Source organism: Notamacropus eugenii, chromosome 1 (genome assembly GCF_028372415.1).
Source record: "Notamacropus eugenii isolate mMacEug1 chromosome 1, mMacEug1.pri_v2, whole genome shotgun sequence".
Classification (NCBI taxonomy): Eukaryota; Metazoa; Chordata; class Mammalia; order Diprotodontia; family Macropodidae; genus Notamacropus; species Notamacropus eugenii.
The window spans coordinates 9,612,578-9,631,006 of NC_092872.1; the positions used below are offsets into that span (position 1 = coordinate 9,612,578).

General features: G+C 45.9%; 1 protein-coding gene across 16 annotated transcripts in view; it reads right to left on the bottom strand.

The window, feature by feature from the left end:
* Positions 1 to 18,429, bottom strand: part of OBSCN (obscurin, cytoskeletal calmodulin and titin-interacting RhoGEF) — a 322,112-nt gene that overhangs the window by 225,095 nt on the left and 78,588 nt on the right. For 13 of the 16 annotated variants that reach the window (XM_072652736.1, XM_072652790.1, XM_072652726.1 and 10 more), the window contains 12 exons: positions 16,573 to 16,848; positions 13,911 to 14,186; positions 12,511 to 12,780; positions 12,072 to 12,338; positions 10,326 to 10,595; positions 7,911 to 8,177; positions 5,977 to 6,243; positions 5,437 to 5,549; positions 4,810 to 4,963; positions 2,926 to 3,087; positions 1,094 to 1,198; positions 14 to 280 (listed from right to left, as the gene is read on the bottom strand). In XM_072652736.1, coding sequence (XP_072508837.1) covers positions 14 to 280; positions 1,094 to 1,198; positions 2,926 to 3,087; positions 4,810 to 4,963; positions 5,437 to 5,549; positions 5,977 to 6,243; positions 7,911 to 8,177; positions 10,326 to 10,595; positions 12,072 to 12,338; positions 12,511 to 12,780; positions 13,911 to 14,186; positions 16,573 to 16,848 — 2,694 coding nt within the window. The remainder of the gene's footprint in view (positions 1 to 13; positions 281 to 1,093; positions 1,199 to 2,925; positions 3,088 to 4,809; positions 4,964 to 5,436; positions 5,550 to 5,976; positions 6,244 to 7,910; positions 8,178 to 10,325; positions 10,596 to 12,071; positions 12,339 to 12,510; positions 12,781 to 13,910; positions 14,187 to 16,572; positions 16,849 to 18,429) is intronic. The other 3 variants (XM_072652782.1, XM_072652744.1, XM_072652762.1) reach the window with 3 other exon arrangements.

Sequence of the window (18,429 nt, forward strand, 5' to 3'; positions counted from 1 at the left end):
TTTCCCATGATACCTTCCACAAGGAAATGAGCACTGGTCTTAGCATCGCCAGCATCACAGGTGTATGTATCCTCATCCTCTGGCTGAGCATCATTGATGATAAGCTTTCGATAGATGCCATCACTGACCATCTCGTACTTGGGTCCAGCATGGAGCTCCACATCCTTCTTGAACCATCGCACCTGGGCACTAGCCCTTGACACCTGGCATTCCAGCACTCCCCGGTGCTTCTCCATGGCAATTTTGTCTCTCAGTGGCCGCACAATCACCACTGGCAGCTCTAAGGAAGGGAAAGGGAGAGAAGGGGGAAGGTCCCCAACATTCAGCAATGTCCTCATGTCTCCAGTAGCTGTAAACCATTCATCTTCCAAATTTCTCCAATGGACAGAGACCACCCATCCCCTTTCCTTATTCCTCCAGTGGACACAGAACACCACACTTCCTTATTTCTCTCTCTTCAGTCCCTGGTACTATGGCAAAAACCCTTCTCTTTCTATCTTCTTCTCTTTCTTTTCATGCTATTTTCTTCCTTCCCCATGGACATCCCCCTCGCCTCCAATGGCTGGAGGTTATTGGGTTGGAAGGTATATTTGTACATACATCGAGAACTTGTGATTTTATGTGTGAAAACTCCCTCCACTGGCAAAGACTGTGACCCATCTATAATTTATAATCATTGTTTTGCTTAATTATGCTTATTTATTATTACTTTGTCTTTTTTATGGGTCCAGGAGGTAGGAGGTAGAAAAAAATCGATTTTTATTCACTGAAAATTATTAATTTAATTTTTAAAAGATGTGTAGTCTTCAGGTTGTTTAATGCTTGGGGAATTTAAGTAACTTGCTACAGAAATGCCTAGTTATCAGAGGCAGGATTTGATCCTGGGTCTTCTTGAGTCCAATATTTCTTGAGTACTTCCATTCTGCCAGGCTGCTTTCCTGACGCATGGTCACTACTTTAGGAGGGTGGTGTGTCTTTCACTTCTCCATATGTAGAATTATATAGGTTTAGTTTGGGCATATGCTCATTTTAGAGAGGCTCCCCTTGTATTCCGTAACACTGGTCCGCTCTCTTCCTTCGTCCCACTCCTTACCTTTCACTATGAGCTGGGCTCGAGATTCTGCATTCTCTGCCACAAATTTGATCTCTGCTGCATCTTCTACCATGACTTTCCAGTAGTGCAAGGTGTAGGTCTTTCCTGGAGAGGAAGACCTTGTTAGAGCCCAGGCTAGCCCCAGGTAATTGCCTGCTGCCTCAGGTCACAGACGTGATAGCCCAAAACATAAAGTACTGAACAAAAGACTATATGAATGTTAGCCTGTTTGCTGCATCTATCACATGCTTTAGGGTCTGGACACTAGCCCAGAAGAGTTAAGAGATAAGTTGGAAATTCAGTTCCTAAGCAGATTTAGTGGTACCTTTATTCTTTATTTTGCCATGAAGTCTCTTCTGAGGTAATAGCCAAATTTTCAGATAGTGAGTGCCTGGGCACTAGGAAATTTACAGGTTAATGTTTGATAGAGTCCAGCCAAGGTCATAAGAGCAGACCCCTATGTCTATGAAAAAAGGGCTCAACGATATCTTTAATAAGTCAGCCATGGGGTGAGTCAGACTCGACCTCACCACCCCTTTCTCTCTCCTTCACTTCCACAAACAATGGTAATATTCAAATTTCCCCCAAAATAGATCTGGAGTGAAAGGAATAGATCCTTTGCTTGTCCTGCCCCGCCCCACCACCCACCCAATCACTGGTCTAGACCCCCGGGGAAACAGGCAAAACCTCACTAACACAAGTCAGAAATGGGATCTTTCTTGTATAAAAAGCTAAAGATGGGAAACTTCCTTTTTTTTTCTTCTTCTACTCAAAAACTGTCACTGACTCCCCAGGGCCTACTGAATAAAGTCCAAATGCTGCAGCCTGATCTTCCAGGTCCTCCCTAACCTGGCATCTCTTCCCTCTACTTTTTGAGCTTTATCTCTCATTGTTCACTCTCAAATATTCCACACTCCAGCTAAACCAGACTATTAGTCACACCAAAACATTCCACTTCATTTCACCTATGCATATTCATGGCATTTCCCACATCTCAAATGCCCACCCCTTCCTCCACTTACATCTCCAACTGATGAAATCCTACAAGACCCACCTCAGGTTCCACTTCCTCCACGAAGTTGCCATTGAACTATCGCCTGATACCACCCCACCCCACCCCCACTAGAAAAGATCTGCCCTGCTAAGAGCTCCCACAGCACAATGTTATATTCTACTTTTGATTATGGTGGTGGTGGGGTGTGTGTGTGTGTGTGTGTGTGTGTGTGTGTGTGTGTGTGTGTGTGTGTGTGTGTGTGTGTGTGTGTGTGTGTGTCTTCTCTCCCCAATTAGAATGTGGGCTTTTGGAGGGTAAGTTTTGTTTTTCTCTCTCCCTCAATACCCAGCATATAGTAAGCTCTTCATAAATGTTAGTGTTTCATTCCCCTCCTGCCTGTACTTCTACAGATTTCACCACTATGACCCAGCTGCCTTCTCACACTGGAATATCCTCCTACAATGGTCCCCATCTCACCCATTGGTGACTGCCAGGAAGTACTCCAGAAAAGGGTCAGCTCAAATTCTTCCAAAGAGTAGGAAGTTCCTCTTCCTTGGCCCTGTTCCCTGAATTAGTCCCTCATCCTTCCCCAGTCTGCCCACTGGCCCAGTGTAGTAGGAGTTCTGAGCTGATAATATCCTTACCCTGGTTTGAGGAACCCCTGCGCAGAAGAGGATGATATGGAGCTGATGTTATGAGAAATCCACCCTCCTCTCCCCAGGTACAAGCTGAGGAATGCCAATGGGTGCTGGCCATTAGTCTGCTTTTTAGCTGCTCTAGCTTTCTACCCCTCTCCTCTACCCCTGCCCGCCTCCTTCACACCACAACTTTTCGCTACCTTCCTGGCGCATTCTGATGTTGTCCCCAGGCCGAATCTTGCCATCATTCTTGTACCACTGGGTCTGCACCTCATCATGGGAGATCTGGCAGCTAAAGGTTGCACTTTCCATCTCCATCACCTCCACATCCTCCAGGGGCTTCACGATCTGTATATTCCTGCCTAGAATAAGAGGAGGGAGATGCACAGATGTTGAATTTCAGAGAGGAAAAGAACTTTAGAACCAAGAATGTCAGAAATTGCAAGGAACTTTGAATATGACATCAGAAATGACATGGGACTTTAGAACATAGGATGTGAGAAATGGTAGGGGGAACAGTATTGGAAATGGCAGGGACTTTAGGACATAGAATATCAGAGCAGGAAAGGACCTTCTAACGTAGAATGTCAGCGCTGGAAGGGACCTTAGGATATAAAATATCAAAGCTGGAAGGAACCTTAGAACATAAAATATCATGGCCAAAAGGAACCTTAGAACACATTATATCAGAGCTGGAGGGAACCTTAGAACCTAGAATATAGGAGCTAGAAAGGACTTTGTAACACAGAATATCAGAGCTGAAAGGGACTTTAAAACACAGAACATTATAGCCAGAAGGAACTTGGAACATAGAATGTCAGAGCTGAAAGGAACCTTAGAACATGGAATATCAGAGCTGGAAGGAATCTTAGAACATGGAATGTCAGAGCTGGAAGGGACCATAGAATGTAGAATGTCAGAGCTGGAAGGAACCTTAGAAGTTTTCTAGTCTGTTTAGTTGAAGGACTGAAAGCCAGCTCCTCTCTCCCTCTGCCTGGACCCAGACTGCCCATGCTTTTCCATGACTACATGGCCCCTTTGGTCTTCCTTTCCTTCCCTCCTCTCTCATAGATAGGATTAGTGTGGCTCCAGCCAGAAAGGGTTGCTGCTGATGCTAGAGCCAGAAACGGAGGAAAAGTATCATGCCCAGATGTGCAGAATTCAGCAACACACCTGTGACCATGAACTTGGTTCTGCCTAAGCCCTTCTTAGATGTGGTTTGCTTCTGCTCTACCCTGAGCAGACAAGACTCAGTTGCAACCCTCAGAGCACTGGCTGTTTTGACTCATGTCTTCTCATGCCTTAATAAGCCATTTTTCCCCTTTGCTGCTCTTTTACTACAAAAAAGGCCCTTCTTCTCACACACTAAGACTGTCCCCATGGAGGGCAGGGGAGTTCCTCACCCTAGGATAGGGTCCTCAGTTCTCCTTCCTCTACCTGCCTTCTCCCTCCATCCTCTTCCCTTCCTCCCTCCTTTCAACCAGTCTCTTTACTCTTCCTTCTCCTTTCTCCTCTCTCCCTTTTCTGTTCAATACCTATTCTTCCTCTTTGATTCTTTTTGCAATGATGTTCTAGTTCCAGCAAAGTTTATTTGTTGAATTCTCATGGTTTATAGTTGTAGTGTGAGATTCCTTGTCTGTTAGTTTATAAAGGACAGCAAGATTCTGCTGTATGATGCTAGCCACCCAGCTGTAACTTTCCAGATATTCAGTAATGGCTCAATTTTTGCAGTACGCACTAATCTGTTTGCACAGATCGCTTCTACCATTTCCTTGAATCATCTGCATTAATTAATAAGTCTGGGCTCCTTAAAAATAGTGTTCGTTTAATTTCTGGTGGCAATGATCTGATTGCAGACTGCTACCATAAACTATCTGCTTCCACAAGTAAATTTGCATGACTCTACCATTCGTTATTATTGCTATAATAATCATTATTAATAATAATAAAACAACTTCTATTTCTAGAGCACCTTCCTCACAACAGCCCTAGGAGGATGGCTGTGGAAGTTCTGAGACCCACAGTTTGCAGATGAAGAAGCTCAGAGAGGTGGTTTGCTCACAGCCACATGTCTTGAGCCTTACCTTGCACCTGCAGCGTGGCTGAAGTCTTGGCATCACCAGCATCACATACATAGGTACCTCGATCTCCAGACTCACACTTGTAGATGACAAGGCTCCTTTTGGTCCCCTGGGAAAACATTCCCAGTGCTTTCCCTGCTCTAAGAACCACTCCATCCTGGAGGAAAGACATGTATCAAAAGTAGACCAAGGAAGCACAGGGCACTAATCTGCTGGAACAGTCAGATTCCCCTCTCCAACCCCAACAAGGATCCTTCCTCCTTTGGGTTGCTTCCAACATTCCTGATGTTAAGACTTCTTCCCTGATATAGCTACCCCCATTCCCAATCACCATCAGCATTATGTCTTCCCCTTGTGCTCAGGGCTGCCCCTCACCCCTATAACAGACTCACACAATCCTAGAGCTAGAACAGAACTCAGAGTCCATTAGAGTATCTCATACATAATAAAGAGTCCTCTACAACGAATGGTCAGCTAGACTTGGCTTACAGTCCTGTAGTGAGAGGGGAGGCAAAGGCAGCCCAGAGCTGGGAAGGTGGCCTGGGCCACTTGGAGGGAATGGTGTTGTCTATCAGTTCTAGGGATTTAAGAGGACTACTGAAAGAAATAGGTCCAGGGATCATACAATACCTTCAACCACTTGACATCATGGTTGGCCCGGGATAATTCACATTCCAAAATGACCTTCTCCTTCTCCATAACCACAATGTCCTGCAAGGGGTGGCTGAACTTCACAGGAAGCTCTAAGAGATAGAGAGGGGAGGAAATGGTGGTTAAGTACATACTTTCCCCCCTGCCCCTATCCCATTCCCAAAGAAGTACAGGGAAGTACAGGGACAAATGGTATTTGTCCCTATCCTTATATAATTGAGACCTCGTTCTCCCAACTCAGCCCAACTAATTTCATGACTTTAGGAAAGTCATATAAACCATACATGTTCCAGTTTTTTTAATCCATAAAATGGGGGGAAATCACCTAAATTTTTCTCTTGACCATCAGAAAAATAAATATGGGGATACCTTTCCCCAGGGTAGGAAAATATGACTATGGGCTGCGTAGACACACTTTTCCTTTCCAGATCTACCAATAATCATAAGTGGCCTGGATATATGGACAACTTCCCTTCACTGCCATCCCTCCTCCAAGACCAAGAGCAACGGTGGCCATACCAAGGACAGTGAGTCTTGCAGATGTGTGGACACCCTCTGCCTTGAAGGCTATAAGCCCAGCATCTTTCAGGCCCAAGGAGGACATAGTCAGCTTGTGAATCACACCCTGGACTGTGATACAGCAGTTATTCTGAGACTTGAGCTTCAGGCCATCTCGGGTCCAGTTGCCTTCCACATCACTGTGTGAGAGCTCCACCTCGAAGGATACTGTCCCCTGTTCCCGAACCTCTATGGCCTGCAGGCCCCGTACCAGCCGGATCTGACGCACTACATGGGAAAGGGGGAAAGAGAGAAAACAGAGACAACCAAGCATCACTAGGAGAGTTCCCTGAGAAGGGAAATGGTTCTTCTACATTTTCAAATGAGTTGGGCATGACTTGTCTGTTCTTGGAAGCCAATGGGAACTGTCTCAACCATAAAGATGCACACTGCAAAAGCCTGAATGGAAGAAATTGTAACTGGATTCAGAATGGAGAGCTGGGCAAAGTATTGGTATTGGGAAATAAGGCGGGGGGAAGAAATGTGAGGGGACCAAAAACAAAGAGCCTAGGATATGAGAGAGAATTCTTATCAAAAGTAACTAAGTCAGGAAGTTCTAAAAGTAATAGGGGAAATTACAAGGAGCTTGTTATAATTTATAATTGAGAATACTTATTATAATAAATTTATAATTGTAACACAACTTCAGTTGGTTAAGGAAAGATTTCCTAACAAGTAAAACCATGTAAAAGTGGCATGAACAGCCTCGGGAGATAATGAGTTCCTCCTCATTAGAAGTTTTTGGGAAACAGTTTAGGTGACCATTTATCGGGAGTTCTTTTCACATATGAGTTGGACTAGATGGATGCTAAGGTCCCTTCCAACTCTGAGATTCTGTGATTGGAGGACATCCAATGTTTTCATGGGAAAGTTGAGGTCTAGAATAGAGGCCAGAGGTGTAAGGGACAGTGCTCAGACCGGACTCTTGGGTGCAGCAGCCACAACACTGAATGTTTTAAAACTGAGCTAATCCTTGGTGGAAGCAGTGGAACATAATGGATAAAGTGCCAGGGAAATGTGGGTTCAAGTCCTGCCTCTGACACACACTAGCTGTTGTCTGCCTACAGCCAAGTCACTTCATCTTCTCAGGACCCCTGGGCTACTCTCCAAGACTTTAAGTTACAGACAAGTTGTTAGCCTCCCTCGGTGGGGGGAATTTCCACACAGGGAGTTTCCCATGCCAATGAAACTATGGGTCCTAATCAAGACCATGCCAACTGAATGCACTCCTACAGCCTCGGGGCATGAAGTGATGGGATTTACTGCAAAAGGATTGACTACACCTATTTTGGATGCTGAAATTCTCCCACTCGGATAAATCTTTCTGCATCCCCTGAGCTTGTAGTCCACGTGTGCCAGATTGCAGATAACAGTCAAGAAAACGTGGTGTTTCCAGGATGGAAACAGTTGGAACACCTGGCTTTTTATGGGAGAAAGTCTACTCTTTTTTCCCTTAAGTGGGGGAAGTGAGGGGGGACACTGGATACATTATATGGAAGAGAGCATGTGGCTAGAATGCTCACAGAAATTTCATAAGCCACCTCATCCTGCCAATACTTTCAGGGTGTGTTCTTCCTGATTGTTCTAACATCTCTGGATTGGGACCACTACTAGGAATTTCTTCCTTGCCTTCCTCAGTTGTGGAGCCAGGCTAAAGTCTGAATTATGGTCTTTGCCCTCTTGGTTGGACCCTTTTCCCCCAGGATGCTCCTTTCCTCTGGGGCCATGTCAACTGCTTCATCACCCAGAAAAATGAGTACCATTGCCTCTGACGGTAGGAATGAGATGAAGCCCACTACCACTCTGTCAAGGATAAATTACATCCCCATTTTGCTGCTTTTTTCCACACACAGGCCTATCTTGTAGCCCTCCTCCCCCCAACCAGTCTCACTTACTCTCTACATTGAGCTTAGCCTGCGTCTTGTCATCTGGTGTCTCGCAGCCGAAAAAGCCCCGGTCAGAAAAGCTCACATTCTTAAGGAGTAGGCTATGGAGCGTGCCTTCGGCCCGAATCTCCACGTTCTCACTGGGCACCAAGGCTGCGTTGTTCCGAGTCCATCTCACAGAAGAACAAGGCTTGGTCAGTTCTACTTCTAATGTCACCAAGCCCTTCTCCTCCACTGTCTTTGGCTCTAGCTTCCTCTTGAACAGTACTGGGGCCTCTGGAGGGTGAAGAAAGCCAAAAAACATCAACTGAGCAGTGCCCAAGAGGTCATCTCAAGCATCGCTCTGATTCCAGGGGGGCCAGACTCATAGGAGGAGGAACAATTTAGAATTGGCCATAACTTTTGGGATCATTTAGCCCAACCATCTCAGTTTAACAGACAAGGAAACGAGTCCCAGAAGAGAAAAGGCATGTTCTACAGTTAAAGATACCCCTATTCCATTCCTAGAGTATATATGTCTTAAATATACCCCTTCTGAAGACAGAGGGGACTTCTAAGTAACTGTTTTAATATGTACAATACCTTCCTTGTTCAAGCTGTCCCCCCATTACAACTATAATACTGTACCACCGGACCTCTCAACCAGTCTCTGCCTCTAGACTCCTACCCTCTAATCCATTCTGCAAATGAGATCCTATTTGTAATTGTTTTGCATAGTGTGTGGTACATTGTAGGTGCTTAATAAACATTTATTCCCTCCCTCCTTCCCTGCAAATGTTGCCAAGTTAATTCACCTAATGTGCGGTTCTGATCATATCACCCCATGCTTAACATACTTGGCTCCTCACTGACTACAAAGCATTATCCTTCCTGAGTTTCACTTTCCAGGAAGGCCCTCCACATCTGGCTGTAATTGAAATATCCAAGCTTCTTTTATCTTCCTCTGTTATAAATTCCAACCCTCTTATGTGTTTTATTCTAACTTCTGATTAACATATGCAGATATGCCCAGGGGTTTTGTCTTCTCTGTTAGTGCATTTGTAAAATCGAACTTTACTCTGGAGTAGAAAGAACTTAACCCCCTTCCCTGCTTCATTCCCCAAGTGAAAGTCAGGCTGCACCCTCACCAGCTCCTGTTTGGGTAAGTACTACAAATAGACCCCAGGAAGAGGACAAGCTGGAGTCCCAGACTAGTCACATTTGCAGAAGTCTCCATCCTCCCAGTTGTCTGTGTTTTGAAATTTTAAGTTATAGACAGAGATATTTCCTGTTATATCTAACCAGCTTCAGCCCTGCTTCTACTCCCACACAGCCATTCATCCAAGTCATCTTGTGCCTTCTCACATCACCTGTGTCTCCACAGATCATGCCCTGGGGGACTGAATTCCCATTCTGAAACTCCTACTCTTGGGCCAAGTTGGCTAATGAGCTAGTAGAAATGCTCATGGTCCACTATACCCAGAAAGCCCCCACCACGCTTCACATTCCAGTAAGCTTCCAACCTTCCTACCCAGTTTTCTACCCCTAGTTCTAATAACCAAAGAAATGAATACTGCCATTGGGAATGGAAAGAGTGTGTCAATCAACTCCCCTAAGATTCCACTCACCATCCCAGTGACTTCCCAAAGCAAAACACCCTTCCTTGGCCATCATTCCCTTACAGGGGCTGTCTCTCCTATTAAAATATAAGCTGCTTGAGGCAGGGCCTGTATAACTTTTTATATTTGCATCCTCAATGCACAGCACAGTGTTGGTCCACAGTGAATGCTTAATAAAAGCTTCTCATTCATCCTCTTCATATCTTGAATCCAGAAGCAAACTATTACTCTGCCTTCTCAAATTGCCAGCCTGTTAGAAAATCTTGTCAGTACTTGCTGGAGTTTGCAGTGTGCTAGACCAAGTCTTCAAGGGCCCAAGGTGCCCTCTATGCCCTCTCTGAGGACTGAGTTTAGCTGCAGAATCATATCCTCCATGAGACATTTCTGAATTCCCTCCACCTATCAGTGCCTTCTCCAGCCTCCAAAAATTACTTTATATTTACCATGTAGGTAATTTTGTACATGTTTATATGTGTCAACCTCAATCTTCCTGAAGGCAGGGGTTATGTCATTTTTCGCCTTTGCATCCTCAGCACCAAGCACAAAACCTGGCACATAGTAGGTGTTTAATAACTACTGACTTAATTTAACTTGGTGAATTAAATACATTAAAAGTCTGGCTTAAATCTGTCTCTCTCTATGCCCAGCCTTAGTTTGATTTGACTAGATCAGCTTGCCAAGCTGGGAGGAGACACTTAATAGCTGGCAGCATTGGCTTTCCTTTTAAATCAGCCTATGAAGGGAGCACTCGTTGAAAAAAGCAGCAGCAGCCACCCCTGGTCAAGCTCAGCTGCATCCAGACCAAGACACAGATGGTGGCTCTCACCTCGCACTCTGAGACTGGCTGATGTAGTGACCCCTTCAGCCTCGGCCGTGATCTGGCCGGCATCCTCTAGGCTCAGGGCAGTGATGACGAGGCTGTGGCTAGCATCGCTCTGAGAGATGACATACTTAGCCCCAGGCTCCAGCTTCACACCATTACGACTCCAGACCACCACAGCGTTGCTAGGGGCAACCACACACTGGAATATGACCTCAGAGCCTTCTTCAGAGACCGTGTTGCTCAGGCCTGAGGTGAACTTGACCCTTCTGGGGACTGAGGAAAGAGAAAACCTTCTGTGAGGAAAGTGAGAGTTAAGGGGTGAAGGCAGTGGGAAGAGGTAGGGTAGAGAACAGGGACAGAAATGAATCCTCTCCCATTATCTAACCACCTTCCAGCTACTTCCTCTATGAGGTCTCCCCAGACTGATCAGACGAGCACTAGTGACTTTCTCCTGAATAGGGATATAGCTTAACTGCTTTTCCTCTTACACAAACAGGTGTTTCAGTATGGAAAGAAGACTGGATTTAGAATCAGAGAATCTAGTTCTACGATGTACTGGCTAAGTGACCACAGGCAAACCCATTAACCTCTCTGGTGCTGGACTTTTTCACATGTAAAAGAGAGGGCTGGATGAGGTGAAGTCTACATGCTCCGTGCCCCTGCCCAAATGACTGTACCCCGTTCTGTCCATTTCTTCGCATGGTACAGGGCATGAACACAAATTGGCAGTGATTCTTGGAACCAAAAAGTTTAGGATTATAGTTCTGACACCTACTGGCTGTGGGATCCTGGGGAAAAAAAATCACCGTTTGCTTCTCTGTAAAAGAAACCTTTGCATTATATTTTTCACAAAGCTGTTGTGAGGTAAGGGGTCTGTAGACCTTTGAGCACTATAGAAATGTGAGTTATTCTCTGTGATCCAAAGTATCTGCATCATTCTGAGATCATAACCTGTCCTCCCCCAAAGGGTAGAGCCAGATACTGTACTGTGCTTGGTATAAAACCCAACATGCCGGCAAGGGTTAAGAATGCTGAGCATTGTTGCCATAATCTCCTCCTTTAATCCCCCACAAAGACACACGCGCACACACACACACACACACACACACACACACATATATAAACACACATACCCACATATACACAGAGTCACATGTTATATTCTCATAGAACCAAGAAGGAAACTGAGGTCCAGCAAATAGGAATAACTTCCCCAAAGACATATAGGAGCCAAGACTGAATCCAGGCATTCTAGATTCAAATCTGAGACTCCTTTCATTCCACCACACCTTATGTTTTCACTCATCATTTAGCTAGGTGTAGCTACCATACCCCTGCGTGAAGGCAGCCAGCTCCAATGTCTCAAGAGCCTCCTTGAATGCTGCATGACCCTAGCACCAGCTGCCAAAGACCTGACCCAGGTCTGCTTGGTATTTGGGATGTAGTGAGTATTCCTTTCAGTCATCATTCCCCTGGAGTTGGAGCCAGAGTCATGAGAACTCTCCTAACATTTCAGCACCTCAAGCTTCAAGACACCCCTAGAGCTGATGACCTTTGCCCCCCATTTCTACAATGTCATCCAACAAGTGCCTATTGATTATTGTCTGTGATGTGATTATTACAATCTCACAAACATCACACACAGAGTCATGGGTCCCAAGTAGTCTTACGGATGTACAGTCATTCATGAACATAGTCACACACACACACACACACACACACACACACACACACACACAGCCCCCATACCGATGGCTGTGAGCTGGGTGGTGGTCTTGTCATTGCGACTCTCACAGCAGTACTCGCCCTCATCCTCAGCTCTCAATCCCAAGATGGTGAGGGTACGCCGGGGCCCATCTGCCCCCATCTGGAATCTCTTGCCAGAACGGATCTCTGTCCCGCCACAGAGCCATACTACATCACCCAGTACCTGGTTCAGCTCACAGGACAGCACCACTGTCTGTCCTACCTCTCCACTCACTGGTTCCAAGGGTCGGGCAAACTTCACAGGGACCTCTGTGGACAATTGGGAGAGAGGGAATGAGGTAGCAATGGGTCTGTGTTCTGAGAGACAGAGACTGAGGCTACCAATCTCCTCTAGATTCCCTTTAGGTTAACCACCTCATCTCCCATGCCCTGCTAGGGAGGGCCCAGGGTAACATCCTCCTCTCTGGCTTGTCCACCTCACCTTCTACCTGGACGGGAAAGTCTTGCTTCTCCTTATTGGCCCTGCAGGTGTAGATGGCACTGTCTTGGGTCTGGGCACCATACACAGTGAGGGTGTGGGTGGTTCCCTCACTTGAAAATTCATAGCGCTTGCTGCGCCTGATCTCCAACCCATCCTTAAGCCACGTGGCTGTGGCGGATGTGACTGTGGCTGACAAAATGATGTCCTCGTGCTCCCGCACCACCAATGGCTCCCTCCTGGCAGGTTTCTCAGGTACTTTTGTTTCTGGTTCTAGATGGGAGGAGACAGTGCCAAAGGCTAGATGAGAAACCACACCTATCCCACCTCTGCGTCAAGCTGACCATTGATGACTCTTCTTCCTCTGTACTCCTGTGTTTGTAGGCAGAAGGGCCTTCAAAGATCATCTAATCCAACCCTCACATTTTACAGATGAGGAAACTGAAGTCTAAGGAAGTTAAGTGACTTGCCTGTGGTCACATAGGTAATAAGTCTTGAGATAGGATTTGAACCCAGGTCTCTGACTCCAGAGCCCCTGTTCCTGTTGCTGGACCACACCTGCAGCTTCTGCCCTTGCTCTCTATTCTCTGAACTCCAACATTACTAGGCAAGTGGTTTTAGTATTGGGAATCGAGCCAGTTCAGGAAAAATTGCCAGGGTCTCACTATTAGAGCTTACTTTAACCACAAGAGTCTCACCATTGACGAGTCAGGATCATGTATATGAATTATGTGAGGCCAGGGACAAATCACACTATGTGGCCCTTCCATCCCCAACATTTAAAAAATTAGGCACCAATAGTCTTCTTGTGGGATCTATGGGCTTGGGAGGGGAGTAGGCACCAGGGCACAGGTATTCAGCCTTGGGCAATTTGGAATGGTTTCACACATCAAAGAGATGAATGAACAAACAGCTGAGATTCTCCCACCCTAAGGACCTAGTGCCAGTGAGCCAGGGAGCAGGGGAGCTTCCTTCTGCAAGATCATTCTAGGGGCAGAGAGGCTGGGAAACCTCCTTGTAGAGGAGCATCTATGGAACAATTGCTGATACAATGACCATATTGTCCAAACAAAAAAAGAAAACCTGGGAAACATGATCTTGTAAAGAAAATTCCTCCGGCAGACTTAAAAGTATCCTTTTTTAATGAAATTGTTCTGGGAAATTCGGGGCATATGTTTGGTTACAGATGCTTTCTTCCTAGGAGCTGAGCCAGTTGAGGCGGGGCCCAGAGGCCTTATCTCCTAGTGGTCAGGGTCAGAGTATCTGGCTCTCTCTTGTCAAGGACAAGGATTATAGATACAAATGTCTGCCACCCCTCAATCACAGTCTCCCTAAGAATACAGGTCATTTATCTCCAAGTTCTTCAGTCCCAGGCCCCCACACTGAGCAACTCTGGAACTAACCTTGGATGTCCAGACGGAAAGTGACCTTCTGGCCCCCAGCCTCACAGGTGTACTCCCCAGCATCTGCCTTCCCAGCCTGCTGCACCACCAGCTGCCGGCCCCGGCCCTTGGCCTCCACATGCACCTTCTGGCTGGGGGTCAGTTTCTTCCCATCCTTGTACCAGGTCACCTCTGTCTGGGCCTGGGCCACCTCACAGCTCAGGGTGGCACTGCTACCAGCCACAGCCTCTACCTCATTCTGTATCTTTTGTTCCTTGGCAAATACCACCACGGAATCTGAAGGAATATGAAAAGAAAGGATGATGGAGGGAAGAGGGGAGAAATTATTTAAGAAAGTCTTCCTTCTCTGAATTCTTACTTCCACAGCCTTTCTGGACCTATTCTGAAAGCCTATGACCCAGTTCATATGGTCATAGGCTGAATGGATCAGAAAACCAAATGCCTATCCCAGGACCCCTGTATAAATCAGTTCCAATTTGACCACCCATCCTCTTTAATGTGCATCCTCCCAGGGCAGGAAGCAGAGCACTGGAGATGAGACTGCTGGTTTGCAATCTACTTCCAGCTGACCTTGACCTTGAGCAAGTCCCTTTTCTTCTCTGGATTTTAGTGTCGTGATAAGTCAAATCAGGAGATCATAGGCTTAGAGCTGTTAGGAACCTCAGAGGGCAACTTGTCCAACTTCTTCATCTCACAGATGAGGAAACTGAGGTTCAGAGAGGTTAGGGGACCTGTCCAAGGTCACACGGATAGAAAGCTCTCCTTCCCCTGTAGCACATTGTGCTTTGTGCTCTTTTTAAATAATAATGCCATCTGCTATTTATGGAACAAGTTAAAGTTTACAAATTTCTTTAGACGTATTAACTCCCTTGAGCCTCATAAGAATGACATGAAGTAGACACCAGAGATATAGTCACTTCACAGAAGGGCCGGACTGGATGAACGCTCAGCTCCCTTCTTGCTCTGAGATTGTGAACTTCTCTCCTCTGAGCCACCTCCTCCATGAAACCTTTCCTGGGCACCCCAATCTACACTGATGTTTCCTTCCTCTGAGCATCTATGGCCCTGACTGCCCAGATCCCTCCTTTGGCAAGGGAGGCAGTGTGATACGGTAGAAAGCATTCAATCTGAAGTCAAAAGAGACATTCACAGCTTGCCTCTAAAACAGACCAGCTATGTAATCATGGGCAAATCATGTAATCCTCTAGGCTTCTGATGCCTCATCTATCAAATGGATATAATAAACCCCACCCTGCCTATCTCATAGGACTATACCAGGATAAAATGAAACTGTCCATATGAAAATGCTCTGACTTTTAAGTCTGATAGAGATATAGGCATAGGGACTGGGCTTGGGATTTTGCTGATACAGGAAACACATAGATGAGGAAACTCCCTTCACCAATGCAGGTTGGCACCTTCTCTGCCACTCAAAGGGCTGTCTAGGGCACTGAGAAGTTGCACGACTTTCTCAGGGTCATACAGCACATTTACTATGTGTGTCCAACACAGAACTTAAACCCAGGTCTTCCTGACTTTGAAGCTGTCTATAACACATTATACCACCCTACCTCTATAGATTATAATAATATTATAAGGGATTATAATTATTATTGCCATCTGGTACATGTGATACATTCAGAATTAAAATAGGGTTTTTATCTGCTGATTTCAATCATCTGTGGAACAGTTCCTCTCCAATTTGTTGTTCAGCCATTTTCTATCGAGTCTGACTCTTCATGACCCCATTCGGGATTTTCTTGACAAAGAATTTGGAGTGGTTTTCTTCCATTTCCTTCTCCAGTTCATTTTCGAGATGAGGAAACTGAGGCAAACAGGGTCAAGTGACATGTCCAGAGTCACACAGCTAGTGAGTTTCTGAAGCCGGATCTGATCTTGGAAAATGAGTTTTCCTGACTCCAGACCCAGTGCTCTATCCACTGTGCCACCTGGTTCCCCTTTAACAGCAAAAATAACTGAAGGTAAACTCCACTACTGTCTAATTTATCTCTATCAAGTATAATGAATGGTCATGGATCTTAGCCGTTAGTTCTTACTGCACCAAGCCTCAGATCAAAGGACAATCCCACTCCACTCCATCCCACCCTCCCCACCCCACCCCACACTTGGAAGGCCTGGGACGCTCCCTTAGGTGCCCTGGGGCCCACTGTGTTGTTCTACTATCTAATTATGAAACCAAAAGCCAGCTACCACAGCCCTTCCCCAAATTCCATCCCAATAAATGATGCTTCAGATACAAAAGCTTTACACAAAGATAGTCCTTCATCTTTCTTGTGTGGTCATTGACTTAAGACTACATCACCCACTTAAAGAGCAATGGTTGCTGAATGGTGGGGCCAACAGATAAGTCCTTAGTAAGTCCCCCAATTACCCCCATTTACCAGGATTGACAGAGTAGGTGTTAATGAAGCCAGACCTGAGAATTCACTCAGACACTCAGATCCTTTCTACCACGTTAATCACAATTCTGTGCCATTCTTTCCCTGCCAAGCACTTCTGCAGTCTCCTGCTCATCTCTGCCTGTTAACCCAGGGTACACACGAAGGACACACTAGCAGTCACAAAGAGAAGCTCAGAGGTGCAGCAAGATTCCTCTCCAGTCATAACTAAACTACCAAGAAATGACCCTGCAGTGACTAACCTTTGACATCCAGATGGAAGGTGACCTTCTGGCCCCCAGCCTCACAGGTGTACTCCCCAGCATCTGCCTTCCCAGCCTGCTGCACCACCAGCTGCCGGCCCCGGCCCTTGGCCTCCACATGCACCTTCTGGCTGGGGGTCAGTTTCTTCCCATCCTTGTACCAGGTCACCTCTGTCTGGGCCTGGGCCACCTCACAGCTCAGGGTGGCATTGCTACCTGACACAGCCTCTACTTTGTTCTGTGTCTTCTGCTCCTTGGCAAATGCCACCACAGACTCTGGAGAGGAGAAAAAAAATTAAAACCCAAAGTGATTTCTCTGGCATTTTTCACAAGGAAGGAGCATTTTAGAAAGTCCTCAAATCTCAGATTTGGGAGGGGCCTTGTAGTTCCCTCTTTGAACAGGAATCTCTCCTAAAGATAATCTGCCAAGTATTAAAGAAACAAAGTAGATAATCCATTTAAGGAGAGGGGAGAAGTGAATGGAATTCTAAGATGCGCAGTGTGGTTGTAAGAGCCCGGAATTAGAAGACTTTGGTTCAAATTCCAGCTCTGGCCTATTAAAAATTACATCCTTGGTAAGCTATTTCTCCTGAGTGCTTCTTCATCTAAAAAGGAGTACAGTAATTACAGTTCCACTTATTTCTCAAGATTGTTCTGTGAAATATGTGAGATAAGGTTCAATAAAGTACTGTATAAAAACCAGGACAACAAAGAACAAATTACATTACTTGTGCCACAAAAAGACAGGTTGTCACTAATGGCTCCCTACTGCTGTCTGCAGTAGAATAGCCACCTGGACAGGAGAAGCCGTAGAGGAGGAGGGGGAGGAGATGGCATGCTCCAGCTCTGGCTCTTCACTGCTCAGTCTGTGTCTATGTGTAGGTCTCTCCCCCTTTCCTCTCCTCCCTTTCTCTCTCATTACCAGTCTCTCTTTCTCCTCTTTTCTTCCTTTCTCTCTGTTTCTCTTTCTCAAAAAACTCACATTCTCTGTCTCTCACTGTCTCTGTCTGTCTGTCTCTCTCACATCTCACTCTCTAAAGTTGGTGGCAGCAAAATGGGAGGACCTCAAACACTGCACCTGAAATCAGGACGACCTGAGTACAAATCTAGCCTCAGACACTTACTCCCTGTGTGACCCAGGGCAAGACACAATCTCTGCTTGTCTCAGTTTCCTCATCTGTAAAATGAGGGCAGTAATAGTACTTATTTCCCAGGGCTGTTGTGGCAATCCAAAGAGATAACCATTGTAACGTGCTTTGCACAGGGTCTGACCCGGAGTGGGTGCCATATAAATGTCAACGGTGATTATGGAGGTTTTTCCTCTTTCTGGGAGCTGACTCTATCTTAGTGAGTGTGGGGACTCTGGGAAAGGCATCTTCATTGCTACAGAAATGTTATGCAAGTTTTAGCCTCCATTTCCCTTCCAGAGGGCCTAGCTTAGGGTATATGTGTACACAGAGAGGTGTGTCTCCTCCTTTTCATGAACCTTAGCCCTCCCTGTTCAGCTCCCTTCTGCAGACATACTTTCTCCACACAGATAAATGAGAGATCCCCAAAAGTGTACCTCGGCCCTTGGGGTCAGCAGAAAGCCTCTGACATAAGAGCTAGAGAATAATTTCCTTATTTGGATCCATATTTGCAGATTTGTCTCTGAGCTAAAAAATTCTCAAAGTAAAAACCATATAGTCCCTCTGATGCCTCACCACAGCATGGAGATAACTTGGATTTGCAGAGATAGTTCTGGAAGGGCGCAGATGATGCTCACATGGTGTAGAGGAGAGCACAAGAGTTGGAATCTGAAAGCCCAGGCTGGAATCTCACCTCTACTGTGTGATACACGCATATCTAAGAGTCTAA